Source organism: Centropristis striata, chromosome 17 (genome assembly GCF_030273125.1).
Source record: "Centropristis striata isolate RG_2023a ecotype Rhode Island chromosome 17, C.striata_1.0, whole genome shotgun sequence".
Taxonomy (NCBI): Eukaryota; Metazoa; Chordata; class Actinopteri; order Perciformes; family Serranidae; genus Centropristis; species Centropristis striata.
This window is the reverse complement of record NC_081533.1, coordinates 2,306,347-2,321,555: the sequence shown is the minus strand read 5'-3', so window position 1 is coordinate 2,321,555 and position 15,209 is coordinate 2,306,347. Positions and strand designations below refer to the sequence as shown.

The window sequence follows — 15,209 nt, the reverse complement described above, 5'->3', positions numbered from 1 at the left end:
ATAAATAATTATAAAAAAAAAAAAAATTTTCAAGCTGAGTTTAGGTGATAATTTAGTAAAAGTTTTAGGGGAAATGGTGCACACAAGTGTTACCAATATTGGGGAAGAAATGGGGGCTTCACATAGCCTGGGTATACCCAGACTGCCTTGCACGCTCAAATTTAATTTCGAACCTCCATCCAGTCTGGCAACCAGAGAGCTTTCTTAGCCCTGTTTTAGGGATCCAATCACAGAGCGGGGAGGGACGGCAAGACGATGACGCGTACTACTCGGCAGGCGGAAGCTTGTAGTTTTCTTATGGATCCAACATGGCTGCTGCAGACGCGAAACTCTCTTTAGCTGTAGATGGTGTTTTAAATAGTTTAGAGCGAAAGGTGAAAGGTGAAAGGTCTCTCTCTCCGCTGTCCCCCGGCTGGTGATGTGGCTCCGAGCCGGGGGACAGCGGAGCCCCCAGAGACCCGCAGCAGCTTGATTATTGCCCATAAAATCAGTGGATGTGTGTGGCTGAATGACATGAGGGGGAATAAAGCGTGAAAATAAATAATCTTGCAGAAAGCGAGAACTGGAGAAGCAAAGCAGCAGCAACACTCTCTCACAGACACACACACAACAAACATCCATCTCTGTTGCTCTACTACGTCATCTGGTATAACTGATCTGATTGGCTAAGAGCTACCTACAGACGCTTTGATAGACATTCTAAGCGTCCAATAAACGGCTCCGGAGGATCGTAAACCACACCTCCTCTACGGAGAAATACATTGCTCGTTGCCAGACTAGACCTCATTTGAGAATAGTCTGGTGCTAGCCAGGCTAGGCTTCACATGCTGTAGAGTTTTAACTATTTACATTTTCAACAGCCTCTCCTGTCCTCTCCTCTCAGCTCTGTGTAAACAGCCTCTCCTGTCTCCGCTCTCCAGTCAAAGTTTCACTGAAGTTTTGTAACATGACAGTATGTCTCAGCTGAGTCATTTTGTGTCTATTTTTGGTCATTTTGTGTATTTTTTTGGTAATTTGTGTCATTTTTTTTTGCAGATGTGAAGTTTTTCTTTTTTATGTAATGCGAAACAGTGGAACACAGGTCATTACATTTTGATATGACTCTGTTATCTGTTATCATGCATGCATTTGCAAATTGCAACAAATGAAAAAATAATTAGATTTTAACAGCATTATTTTATTTTAATCTGGTCCTCGCTGCAGAGCTCAGGGTGGAAGATTCTCTCGTTCAGAGACACTTAGCAGCTCTGAAGGCTGTGTGTGTGTCTGTGTGTGTGTGTGTCTTTAGGGAGTAACTTACCATAAGCTTGTTACAGCCCATACACACACACACACACACACACACACACACACACACCCTGCTGAGTCATCAGTCTGTACTTGGGAAGACACACACACACACACACCCATTCATGCACACTCAGAGGTCTGTGTGCTCGCCCTAAGTGGGTTAAGATCCTATTTAGCCAGCTGTCCAACACACACACACACACACACACACACACACACACACACACACACACACACACACACACACACACACACACAGAGGCAGCTGTTTACAATGATGTCATAACTCAGAGCAGCCTTCTTGAACTTTTTCTTCTTGTTAGTCGTCTTCGCTTTCCAACTTTTAGTTCCCAGATCCGTCAAACCGGCCATCTTTCTCCTTCTCCTTCCTCCTTTAACATGTGCATGTTTTACATACTTCCCCTCTTTTTCTTCACCTCCATCTCTCATCCCCCCCTCCTCTCCTTTATGTGCACTTCTGTAGCTCTGCAGTGGAATGTGTCTTTGTTTAACTGAGTATTTATTTCTCCAAGTTTTTTGTTTTTTGAACAACAGGAAAAAATGACTAAGAGTTAGTCCACCAGTAGTCCTCCAACCACCAGGGGGCGGGGCCGTGTTTCTCCCCTGAACACAGCCTGGTTGCTGATTGGATAGAACACTAAGCAGGATGTGACGTAGCACTGGACGCCTAGGGCTGCACCGATTGCAATTTTCTGGCTGATCACCGACTTTTAAAAAGCCTGACCTGCCGATTCCGTTTTTGTCCGATACCGATTTTTTTTATAACTCACAGCTGAACCTTCAATGTTTGAATCTTATTTTATTGAAAAACAATAACTCAGCAGTATTTTTCTTTAACAAATAAAGGAAATCACAATGTCTGAGGTAGTTAATAAAATATTGAACTTAAAATAAATAGCAACAATTTACAGGACAAACTAACAAAAGAACTGCAACCATAAATAAAGTGTCCTGAGTTTAACATACAGACAACTAGGGATGGGCGTCAATATTACAATCAATCAAAATCAAATAGTTCATCATATCTGGAAGAAAAAAAAGTTGTATTACTGGTGCCTTCCTCACGGGGGCAGCGTAGCATTTGATGACACAGCGTGGCGGCTAGATGCCAAACTGTAGGCGAAGAAACAAACTGTAGGCGAAGAAACAAACTGTAGAAGAAGAAACAAACTGTAGACGAAGAAACAAACTGTAGACGAAGAAACAAACTGTAGGCGAAGAAACAAACTGTAGAAGAAGAAACAAACTGTAGACGAAGAAACAAACTGTAGAAGAAGAAACAAACTGTAGAAGAAGAAACAAACTGTAGACGAAGAAACAAACTGTAGACGAAGAAACAAACTGTTGACGAAGAAACAAACTGTAGAAGAAGAAACAAACTGTAGACGAAGAAACAAACTGTAGAAGAAGAAACAAACTGTAGACGAAGAAACAAACTGTAGACGAAGAAACAAACTGTAGAAGAAGAAACAAACTGTAGACGAAGAAACAAACTGTAGACGAAGAAACAAACTGTAGAAGAAGAAACAAACTGTAGACGAAGAAACAAACTGTAGACGAAGAAACAAACTGTAGAAGAAGAAACAAACTGTAGAAGAAGAAACAAACTGTAGACGAAGAAACAAACTGTAGAAGAAGAAACAAACTGTAGACGAAGAAACAAACTGTAGACGAAGAAACAAACTGTAGACGAAGAAACAAACTGTAGAAGAAGAAACAAACTGTAGACGAAGAAACAAACTGTAGACGAAGAAACAAACTGTAGGCGAAGAAACAAACTGTAGAAGAAGAAACAAACTGTAGAAGAAGAAACAAACTGTAGACGAAGAAACAAACTGTAGACGAAGAAACAAACTGTTGACGAAGAAACAAACTGTAGAAGAAGAAACAAACTGTAGACGAAGAAACAAACTGTAGACGAAGAAACAAACTGTAGAAGAAGAAACAAACTGTAGACGAAGAAACAAACTGTAGACGAAGAAACAAACTGTAGAAGAAGAAACAAACTGTAGACGAAGAAACAAACTGTAGACGAAGAAACAAACTGTAGAAGAAGAAACAAACTGTAGACGAAGAAACAAACTGTAGAAGAAGAAACAAACTGTAGAAGAAGAAACAAACTGTAGAAGAAGAAACAAACTGTAGAATAAGAAACAAACTGTAGAAGAAGAAACAAACTGTAGACGAAGAAACAAACTGTAGACGAAGAAACAAACTGTAGAAGAAGAAACAAACTGTAGACGAAGAAACAAACTGTAGACGAAGAAACAAACTGTAGACGAAGAAACAAACTGTAGACGAAGAAACAAACTGTAGAAGAAGAAACAAACTGTAGAAGAAGAAACAAACTGTAGACGAAGAAACAAACTGTAGACGAAGAAACAAACTGTAGAAGAAGAAACAAACTGTAGACGAAGAAACAAACTGTAGAAGAAGAAACAAACTGTAGAAGAAGAAACAAACTGTAGACGAAGAAACAAACTGTAGACGAAGAAACAAACTGTAGAAGAAGAAACAAACTGTAGACCAAGAAACAAACTGTAGAAGAAGAAACAAACTGTAGAAGAAGAAACAAACTGTAGAAGAAACAAACTGTAGACGAAGAAACAAACTGTAGAAGAAGAAACAAACTGTAGACGAAGAAACAAACTGTAGACGAAGAAACAAACTGTAGAAGAAGAAACAAACTGTAGACGAAGAAACAAACTGTAGACGAAGAAACAAACTGTAGAAGAAGAAACAAACTGTAGACGAAGAAACAAACTGTAGACAAAGAAACAAACTGTAGACAAAGAAACAAACTGTAGAAGAAGAAACAAACTGTAGAAGAAGAAACAAACTGTAGAAGAAGAAACAAACTAGACGAAGAAACAAACTGTAGAAGAAGAAACAAACTGTAGAAGAAGAAACAAACTGTAGACGAAGAAACAAACTGTAGAAGAAGAAACAAACTGTAGACGAAGAAACAAGCTGTAGACGAAGAAACAAACTTTAGACGAAGAAACAAACTGTAAAAGAAGAAACAAACTGTAGAAGAAGAAACAAACTGTAGAAGAAGAAACAAACTGTAGACGAAGAAACAAACTGTAGACGAAGAAACAAACTGTAGAAGAAGAAACAAACTGTAGAAGAAGAAACAAACTGTAGACGAAGAAACAAACTGTAGAAGAAGAAACAAACTGTAGAAGAAGAAACAAACTGTAGAAGAAACAAACTGTAGAAGAAGAAACAAACTGTAGACGAAGAAACAAACTGTAGAAGAAGAAACAAACTGTAGAAGAAGAAACAAACTGTAGACGAAGAAACAAACTGTAGAAGAAGAAACAAACTGTAAAAGAAGAAACAAACTGTAGACGAAGAAACAAACTGTAGACGAAGAAACAAACTGTAGACGAAGAAACAAACTGTAGACGAAGAAACAAACTGTAGACGAAGAAACAAACTGTAGACGAAGAAACAAACGGGGCAGAGGGTTTTCCACAAGTTAGTTAGCCCCCAGAGGGATTTAGAGACTCTGGAGGTGACGTTTGGTTTTCACCGTCGCTAACTGTGCACAACGTCAGCAGCTGAAAGCAGCATGGCTAATTATGCACAGTGAGTGCATAATTAGCCATGCACACAAAATAACCATGCACAGTATGCACTGTGAGTCTCCGCTGATCATAGACATGGTGATTGTGAATTAACGGCATCACTAACTGTGCACAGAAGGTCTGGTGCTTGTTGTAAACAAACAGAGATCGCTAAGTGAACACCTCCTGCAGCAGCAGCACATACACACTGTACTGCTACAGAGCTAACTGTTAGCCTGTTAGCACATACACACTGTACTGCTACAGAGCTAACTGTTAGCCTGTTAGCACATACACACTACTGCAACAGAGCTAACTGTTAGCCTGTTAGCACATACACACTGTACTGCTATAGAGCTAACGGCGGCTAAGAGTAAGAAGGAGTCGCTGGATTTGTCTCCAGTCGCTTTCTTGAAAAATAGTTGCTAAAGGGGTCTGAAAAGTTGCTGAATTTAGCAACAAAGTGGGGAGCACTGCTTCGCCTGTGGGGGGTTATTATCAAGGTAGATAAGATGCTAGATAAGATCGGTTTGACGTAAAAGAATCGGCCCATCGCCGATCCCGCAAAATTAAGGAAAGTGGCGCCCCTACTAAAAACGGTTTATTGTTGGCAATTTTTAAATGCGACCTTTAAAATAAAGTGTTTTTTTGATTAAGTATCACTATTTTTAGCTTAGATTTGGTTGTTTTTTCTGACCGAAGTGTCACAAAATTGTGAGAAATTTTAGAATATGATGATAATTTCTGTTTTTACAGTTTTGTAGGACAGCCTCTCCTGTCCTCTCCTCTCTGCTCTGTGTAAACAGCCTCTCCTGTCCTCTCCTCTCAGCTCTGTGTAAACAGCCTCTCCTGTCCTCTCCTCTCGGCTCTGTGTAAACAGCCTGTTGGTCAGTCAAGTTCCACTGAATTCTTGCAACATGACCCTTTGTCTCAGTCGAGTCATTCGTGGCTTCTCAGTTGTGCTGACGAGTGCAGAATTTAATGGTTTTTACAGGATCTTGTTCTTGGAAACGGTTTATTTTTTTGCTTAATTTATACATATACCATGTGGTTATTATGATGGAACTGGTTATCACATGAACCGTTGGAAGTTAAAAAGTGCGGAGATAATTTCTGTTCCTGGCTATGGTTAGTGGTGTAGTTTAGTTTTTTGTTCTTTCTGGTGTTCAGTCGTCTGTTGATCCGTCAGATTGATCTCAGGAACCACTGATTTATTGATCCTTCTCTTCTGATTCAGAGCACCACGTCATGTCTCTGGCTGTAGTTGGAAACAGACGGAGGAGCTGAACATGTTGCTCTCTCTTGGTGTCAGGCGCTACCAGACTCTGTCAGGAAACCAGCTGTTGTTTGAGACTTCACAGGAGAAGAGATGTTTTCTCTTCTGTTGGTCACCAGAGAGAGCAACACATCACGTCTCATATCAGTCGTTTTGATCCTAGAAATGAGAGACGTGACGGAGCACTCATTCATTCCCTGTTTATTTTATCTGTGTGTTTGTTGAGGGATGAGGCTGTGCAGACTGTAAACTCTGCACAGCCTTTGGTCGATCACGAGGAGTTTGTAATCGAACTGTGTATTTTTTTATTTGACTGTGTATCAGTATCAGTGAAGTGAAACACGCTGAGCGTTCAGTTCTGTGGTCGTACGTCAATCAGCCAACGAGCTGAGAGTTACGATGATAAAGCTACAAGTTTACAAACTGCTGGATTTTTAGGTTGTTTTGTGTCCTTTTTTTTGGTCTTTATGTGTATTTTTGGGGGTCTTTTTCAGTCTATTTTGTGTTTTTTTTTTGTTAATTTGTGTCATTTTTTGTGTCATTTTGTGTCTTTTGGTAATTTGGGTCATTTTTGGTTATTTTGTGTCTATTTTGGTCATTTTGTGTCTATTTTTAGTAATTTTTTGTATTTTTCGGGGTAATTTTGTGTCTTTTTGGTTAATTTGTGTCATTTTTTTGGGCATTTTGTGTAATTTTTTGGGTCATTTTGTGTCTTTTGGTAATTTGGGTCATTTTTGGTCATTTTGTGTCTATTTTTGGTAATTTTATGTATTTTTCGGGGTAATTTTGTGTCTTTTTGGTTAATTTGTGTCATTTTTTTGGGCATTTTGTGTCATTTTTTGGGTCATTTTCTGTCTTTTGGTTATTTGGGTCATTTTTGGTCATTTTGCGTCTATTTTGTTCATTTTGTGTCTATTTTTGGTAATTTTATGTATTTTTTGGGGTAATTTTGTGTATTTTTTTGGTCGTTTGTGTCATTTTTGTTCATTTTGTATCTTTTTTGTGTCATGTTTTTTGTCATTTTGTGTAATAAATAAGGTTAGTGTGAAAACTAACCTCCTGCCTGTTCAGGAGCTAAAACATAAAACACTGAACTCCTTCATGTTATCTTTACACTTTAATCTCACTGAGTTAGTTTAACCATCCACAGGATCAAGTCTCTATTCGTCCTTTCAAAATAAAAGCATCCATTATCAAAACAGGCTTTTGCTTAGTACTGCATATATATATCTTTTACTTTGCCCATGTATGCATGTTTTTATACATTCTGGAGTATAAACACATAGAGATTAATGGATTAATTGATCGTTAACGTTATAGATGATGGAGTCGGCAGGTTTCTTCCAAACGCCCATCCCTCCACATGTTTCTGTCTTTATTTTAGATTTATGGTGTTTCTTGTGTCTGTTTCTTTGTTTGATGCTAGAACACACTGTGGCGCCTGTGTGTGTGTGTGTGTGTGTGTGTGTGTGTGTGTCTAAAGAAAGCACTCTGTGGCGTCAGACCTTTATTGTATTGTACAAGTCGGGCATTTCCTGGTCAACAGGAGGAAGGGTGGGGGTTCAAGACACACACAGGTGTCAGACAGTGTGTGTGTGAGTCTCTGGCCCTGTGTGAGTGTGTGTGTGTGTGTGTACTTGTATTCCAATCATAGTGAGGACCAGAATAAGTTCTTAACTGAGTGAGGACATTTTGTTTTTAGGGTCAGGGGCTACGAATTCATTACGTTAATGATGTGTCCCCACAAAGATTGAAGGACAGGGATGTGTGTTTGTGTGTTCTCGTACTTCCTACATAGTGAGGACCATGGCTTTAACCAGCAAACTGAGGACATTTTTTTTTTAGGTGTCAGAGAGTGTGTGTGTGAGTCTGTCTGTGTGAGTGTGTGTGTGTGTACTTGTACTCCAATCATAGTGAGGACCAGAATAAGTTCTTAACTAACTGAGTGAGGACATTTCAGGTGGACTTCACGTCTTCAAAGGCCCTAAAAATGTTTGAAGGTTCAGACTTTGTTTCAGTTTCAGGTTTAGGTTTAAGGGGCTACAGATTAATTACGTCAATGATGTGTCCTCACAAAGATAGAAGGACAGGGATGCGTGTTTGTGTATTCTCGTCCTTCCTACATAGTGAGGACCATGGTGTTAACCAGCAAACCGAGGACATTTTTTTTCTTTAAAGGCCTGTTTGAGGGTTTAGACTTGATGTAAAGGTCCAGGTTATAATCAGGTTTAGGTTCAGGTGTTTAGGGTCACTCATTCAGTTTAGGGCTGCAACGATTCGTCGACATTGTCGACAAAAATCGATAATAGAAACAGTCGACAATGAAAAATATTTATTTTTTGTATGAATCAGCAGCTGAATTGTTGAATAAAAGATGCTTTTTTTCATTTAAGTGCCCATCTTTCTTGTGTTTATTATCATTTGCCACATATTTAAAGCAACTTCATGCTAAATGTAAGAAAAAATGAATAATTATCCGATTAGTCGACTAATCGTTTCAATAGTCGGTGACTAGTCGACTATTAAAATAGTCGTTAGTTGCAGCCCTAGTTCAGGTGTGATGGTTCAGGTTGGGGGTCTAGGGCAGTCAGTGGTTCTCAAATGGGGGAACGTGAGCTTTTAAAATATACATTTAAAAAGTAGCTTCCATGCAAAAACCCAATAAAAATAATTGTTTAATAAATATTTTAGGAAAATCTAAGTATAAGGTCATACGTTCTGGTCTAGGGAATGCATATGATGAAAACAGAGTCCTCATAAAGATAGAAGGACAAGTAAGTAAGTAAGTGTGTGTGTGTGTGTGTGTGTGTGTGTGTGTAAAGGAAAGAACACAGGAAGAGCTGTGATGCTGTTACAGAGAGCGCTTGTACACAATAAGACAATAAGAGTGACTTTATTTTGTGCAGCTGTGAACACAGTCAGTTATTGAATCATAACAATGAAGACTCATTTAGTCTAAATGTCTCATGAACAGTTTGTTTGTTATCTAGAGAGACGTGTTTGGCCTTGTCAACATGATGTTTGTCTCAATAACAAACCCTCCTTTATCTTCTAATATCCTAAAGCACCATGTGTTCTCAATCAGTCTCTTACTAATAGAACTAAATGATGAATGGACACAATGTTTATACATCGTTTGTGTGACAAATGATCCAAAACCTCAAAGATATTAACTCAGAAGCTGTAGAATATGTTTTGTAAAAACGGTTTATTTTTGGCAATTTTTAAACAGTGTTTTTGGATTAAGTAGCACTATTTTTAGCTTAGATTTGGTCGTTTTTTCTGATTGAAGTGTCACAAAATTGTGAGAAATTGTATAATAAGATCATTTCTGTTTTTTACACTTTTCTAGCAGAGATAATTTAGTAAAAGTTTTGGGGGAAATAGTGCACACAAGTGTTACCAGCATTGGGGAGGAAATGGGGGCTTCACATGCTGTAGAGTTTAAACTATTGACATTTTCAATAGCCTCTCCTGTCCTCTCCTCTCTGCTCTGTGTAAACAGCCTCTCCTGTCCTCTCCTCTCTGCTCTGTGTAAACAGCTTCTCCTGTCCTCTCCCCTCTGATCTGTGTAAACAGCCTCTCCTGTCCTCTCCTCTCAGCTCTGTGTAAACAGCCTCTCCTGTCCTCTCCTCTCTGCTCTGTGTAAACAGCCTCTCCTGTCCTCTCCCCTCTGCTCTGTGTAAACAGCCTCTCCTGTCCTCTCCCCTCAGCTCTGTGTAAACAGCCTCTCCTGTCCTCTCAGAACACAGAATTTAATGTTTTTTGCAGAATATGTTTTGTAAAAACGGTTTATTTTTGGCAATTTTTAAATGCGACCTTTAAAATAAAGTGTTTTTTGATTAAATATCACTAATTATAGCTGAGATTTGGTCGTTTTTTCTGACCGAAGTATCACTAAATTGTGAGAAATTTTAAAATAAGATTTTTTGGTAATTTGTGTCATTTTTTACTCATTTTGTGTCTATTTTTTGGTCATATTGTGTCTTTCTTTGGTAATTTGTGTCGTTTTTTTTGGTCATTTTGTATCTATTTTGGGTCATTTTGTTTGTCTTTTGGTCATTTTGTGTCTTTTTTTGTCATTTTGTGTCTTTTTTTGTCATTTTGTGTCTTTTTTGGAGCTTGAAAAAATGCTTTAAATGCTCATCAACCTAACAATGAATGCACCAATTATTTCAGCTAAAATTTATGTCCAGTGCTTAATAAATGTATAAGAGCAGCGGTTTGTGCCTAAAATCATTTTTTATGTTCCTGTAATGGTTAATACAGCAGTTTGTAGAAGCTCATTAAACAAAATGAGATTTTAATGCTTAAATATAATTATTATTATTGTTATCCAGGAATTTTCAAATGTACTGTTTTATAAAAAAAGCTGTAAAAACTGTAAAGCACACTTTTATTTATTGATCAAGATGTCAAATTATAGTTATTTACCTGCATTCCTGAACACAAAGGAAGGATGAAGTCTCTATTCGTCCTTTCAAAATAAAAGCATCAATTAACAAAACAGGCTTTTGCATAGTACTGTATATATATATATATATATATATATATATATATATATATATTTTTTTTTTTTCTTTGCACATGTTATTCCTGAACATAAAATGAGTTTTAGTGGTTAAATGTTCTGCTTGATGTATTTCTGACTCAAATCTGGCTATAAAAATGTTTTTAGTTTTAAACAAGCTAATGAAAGATTTTAAAAATATTTATGTTTTCTTGTTTTTATGACATCTGGTCTAATACATTTGTGAAGCACCATTTGTACACTGTAAAAAAAGATAAACAATAGCTACTCAATAAAATTGAGGCAACAGATTGCACGCAATATTATTAATTAAATCTAACTACGTTACAAGTTGAGTTAATAACTTAACAGGAAGTGCCTGTCAATTAAAAACGGACTAATTCTATTGTGTTGCATTCATTCAAAATTCTCTTGATTTAGAATTACATACACATAAAGATTATATTTAATGTGGTCAAAATAAGTAGATTCTATCTCAAACACTTTTATATTAAAGTTACTAAAACAACTGCCTCAAAATCAAGGACACATTTATATTTAATACATGTTATCAAATATATTAAGTAAAATGAAATGACTACAGAATAATTTATTCCAGTGTATAAAATCAACCAGTTTTACATGTTTCTGGTAAAATGTTCAGATTTCTTGACAGCAGCTTCCCACAGTGGATGTTAGTGAACAGTAAGTGATGGTGTAGCGCCTCCTGGTGGACACATGCTGGAGATGCACCCATTCAACAGTTTAATGAGCCTCCACACCTCTGTTTGCCTTTTCTCTCTCTAATTCACAGAGCATTTTATCATTTTATCATTACCTTCAGTAGTTTTTTGGGTAATTATTAGTTGCTTGTAATGCGTAAAAATTAAGTGGATAAAAGTGAATTTTTGCACATTTAGTAGGACAGAAAACAAACAACTCTTTTTATAAATCACCTTAAGACCAGATATCTTTTTAGACAGGCATTTAGATGACCACCATGCATTTTACATATTATTTTACAATTTTTTATGTTTCATTGTGTTTTAATTGTCTTATGTTCCCCTATCTTATTTCTTTCTTTAAGCACTTTGTGATTTTATCTGTGAAAAGTACACTATAAATAAACTTTACTGACTTACAAACAAAAAAATTGTAGTATAAGGTGAAATTAAAATTTTAAAGGAGGATTAGAGGATTGAAAAATGCTTTAATCTACATTTTATTTATACATTTTCTATATTACAAAATATTTGTTAAATATATAATATAATATAACAAATATTTTCATCTACATTTTCTACATTACAAAACATATAAAATATAAATATTATGTTTTCTCTACAATTATGATTTTGGCTGCCAACAGTTAGACAGTAGTTGGTGTAAAAACAAGAAGACAATCAGCTACATCGAAACAACAAACAGAGCAGCAGTGAGGAGGACAAACAGAATAATAATCATGATCTTAACCCTTATAAATAATAATAATAATACATAAAATGTGCAGATATATGAGATTTAAAGTGGTGAATCTGCGAGAAAAAAATTGTTTTTTGTCTCGTAAATCTGTGACTTTTTTCGAGCAGATTTTCCACTTTAAATCTCCTTAATCTGCACATTTTTGTCTTGTAGATTTGCCACTTTAATATAGTGAATTTGCACGATACTAAAATGTTCAACTCGGTACGATACTCAGGAAAATATTCAATACCATTTTCGATACCACAAAGATAAAAACAAAGACCACAAAATTTAACAGAAATATTTTTATGACCAAGAAAAATGCAACATGTAAAAATGAACAGAACCACAGGTTAAATATTTATAATAAAAAACAGTTGTGGAAAAGAAACTGCAACTATGATAACAAGCTTCAGGTCTGAGGTAGTGCAAAAAATAAAAAAATACAATAAACAATAACAATTAGAACAATATTTTGAGGGTGTGTGCTGTGCACAATATTAGGCAAGCTTGATAACATTTTTTTTCTAACTTAAGTGTTCATTCCTTGGCTAGGTTTCGATACTTTTGAAAATGAATATCGTATCCGGATACAACGTTTTAGTATCGATACTTTTTTTGAGTATGAATACTTTTGACAACCCTAGTTGGCCTTAATATTCTTGATGAAGGGTTAATAGTGACCAACATGCTGGTGGTAATGATATTTTCTAACGTGTCTTCTTCTTCTTCTTCTTCTCTTGGTTGCAGGTCGGTGTACGATGGGCGGGAGCATGGCCTCTTCATGGAGAAGCTGGACGCTCGCATCAGAAACCACGACAGAGAGATCGAGAAGATGTGTAACCATCACTTCCAGGGCTTCGTCGACTCCATCACAGAGCTGCTCAAAGTCAGAGGGGAGGCGCAGAAACTCAAGGTGAGGAGAGACGGGAGGGAGGAGATCACAAAGGAGAACAAAGGCTGAATGAACAGACATGCTCAGTGCATAAATACACAATACGCTCTTTAAAAGCAAGCTATAAATTATACATACATACTTTTTAGGGGTGTGCCATATCGTATCGTTCACGATAATATCAGTATATTTTTTTCATGGTTAAAAAAATGCATATCATGATATTGGCAACATTCCTACTTCTTGATAGCCTGGGTATACCCAGACTGCCTTGCGCGTTCGAATTTAATTTCGAACTGCGGCGGAGTCTGGAAACTAGGGCCGGTTCTTAGCCCTGTTTTAGGGATCCAATCACAGAGCGGGGAGGGACGGCAAGACGATGACGCGTACTACTCGGCACTTGGAAGCTTGTAGTTTTCTTACGGATCCAACATGGCTGCTGCAGACGCGAAACTCTCTTTAGCTGTAGATGGTGTTTTAAATAGTTTAGAGTGAAAGTTGAAAGGCGAAAGGTCTTTCGACGGCTCCGCTGAGATCACCGGCGTTATGGTAGCGGGGCTATTAGCGTCGCTAGCGGCTATTAGCGTCGCTAGCGGCTAATAGCTAATAGCCGCTAATAGCTAATAGCCGCTAATAGCTAATAGCCGCTAACGGCTAATAGCCCCGCTACCGCGGACAGCGGAGCCCCCAGAGACCCGCAGCAGCTTGATTATTGCCCATAAAATCAGTGGATGTGTGTGGCTGAATGACATGAGGGGGAATAAAGCGTGAAAATAAATAATCTTGCAGAAAGCGAGAACTGGAGAAGCAAAGCAGCAAACAACACTCTCTCACAGACACACACACAACAAACATCCATCTCTGTTGCTCTACTACGTCATCTGGTATAACTGATCTGATTGGCTAAGAGCTACCTACAGACGCTTTGATAGACATTCTAAGCGTCCAATAAACGGCTCTGGAGGATCGTAAACCACACCTCCTCTACGGAGAAATACATTGCTCGTTGCCAGACTAGACCTCATTTGAGAATAGTCTGGTGTTAGCCAGGCTAACTTCTTGATGTAGTGGCGTAAGGTTAACATTAGCTAACAATTAAAGTTGTTTTAATCACAAAAAGCTACTTACTCTCTGTCGCTAAACACATGCAGCTTTCAAAATAAGAGCACAGTGTGTTAACAGAATCCACCACAGAACTTACAAGAAGACTGTCAAAATAAGATGCCATAAATAAAACATACAAGAACCTTTATTTTCCTTCACAAAATGTCATTAAAATATGCCCCCGGAACCCCTAAATGGTTATTTTTATTATTTTCTCATACATTTTATCATACATTTATTTCCGCAACTGTTGAGATTTGTACTTCACATTACATTTTAGATTTTTATTTATTTATACAGACTAAATAAAAAACATATTTTCTATATCTTTTTAAGTATTTCGTAATATCGTCAAGAATATCGTTATCGCAAAAATAGCCTGAAATATCGTGATATTCTTTTAGGGCCATATTGCCCAGCCCTAATACTTATACATTATTATGTTCTACTTTCATTGGACTGTTTTTTTTTGCCCACATCTGCCGTAATTATTGATATCTAACTGATTTTTGAATATTTTAACCCTTTATACGCCAGGTTTGTGTCATGATGCCTCCATGTTTATAGACCTGCTGCAGTCAGCTGTTAATAATCTTTGAGTTTGACTTTTTATCTCATAAATATAACATTGAGTCAACATTATGAGATAAAATGTCATAATGATGAGATAAACAGTCAAAATGATGAGTAATGTCAGAATTATGAGATAAAAAGTCAAAATGATGAGTAATGTCAGAATTATGAGATAAAAAGTTAAAATGATGAGATAAAATGTCAGAATTATGAGATAAAAAGTCAAAATGATGAGATAAAATGTCAGAATGATGAGATAAAATGTCAGAATTATGAGATAAAAAGTCAAAATGATGAGATAAAATGTCATAATTATGAGATAAAAAGTCAAAATGATGAGATAAAATGTCATAATTATGAGATAAAAAGTCAAAATGATGAGATAAAATGTCAGAATTATGAGATAAAATGTCAGAATTATGAGATAAAAAGTCAAAATGATGAGATAAAATGTCAGAATTATGAGATAAAAAGTCAAAATGATGAGATAAAATGTCAGAATTA

General features: G+C 36.8%; 1 protein-coding gene across 1 annotated transcript in view; it reads left to right on the top strand.

Moving 5' to 3' along the window:
• Positions 1-15,209, top strand: part of exoc6b (exocyst complex component 6B) — a 70,023-nt gene that overhangs the window by 10,527 nt on the left and 44,287 nt on the right. The window contains exon 2 of the mRNA XM_059354725.1: positions 12,884-13,049. Coding sequence (XP_059210708.1) covers positions 12,884-13,049 — 166 coding nt within the window. The remainder of the gene's footprint in view (positions 1-12,883; positions 13,050-15,209) is intronic.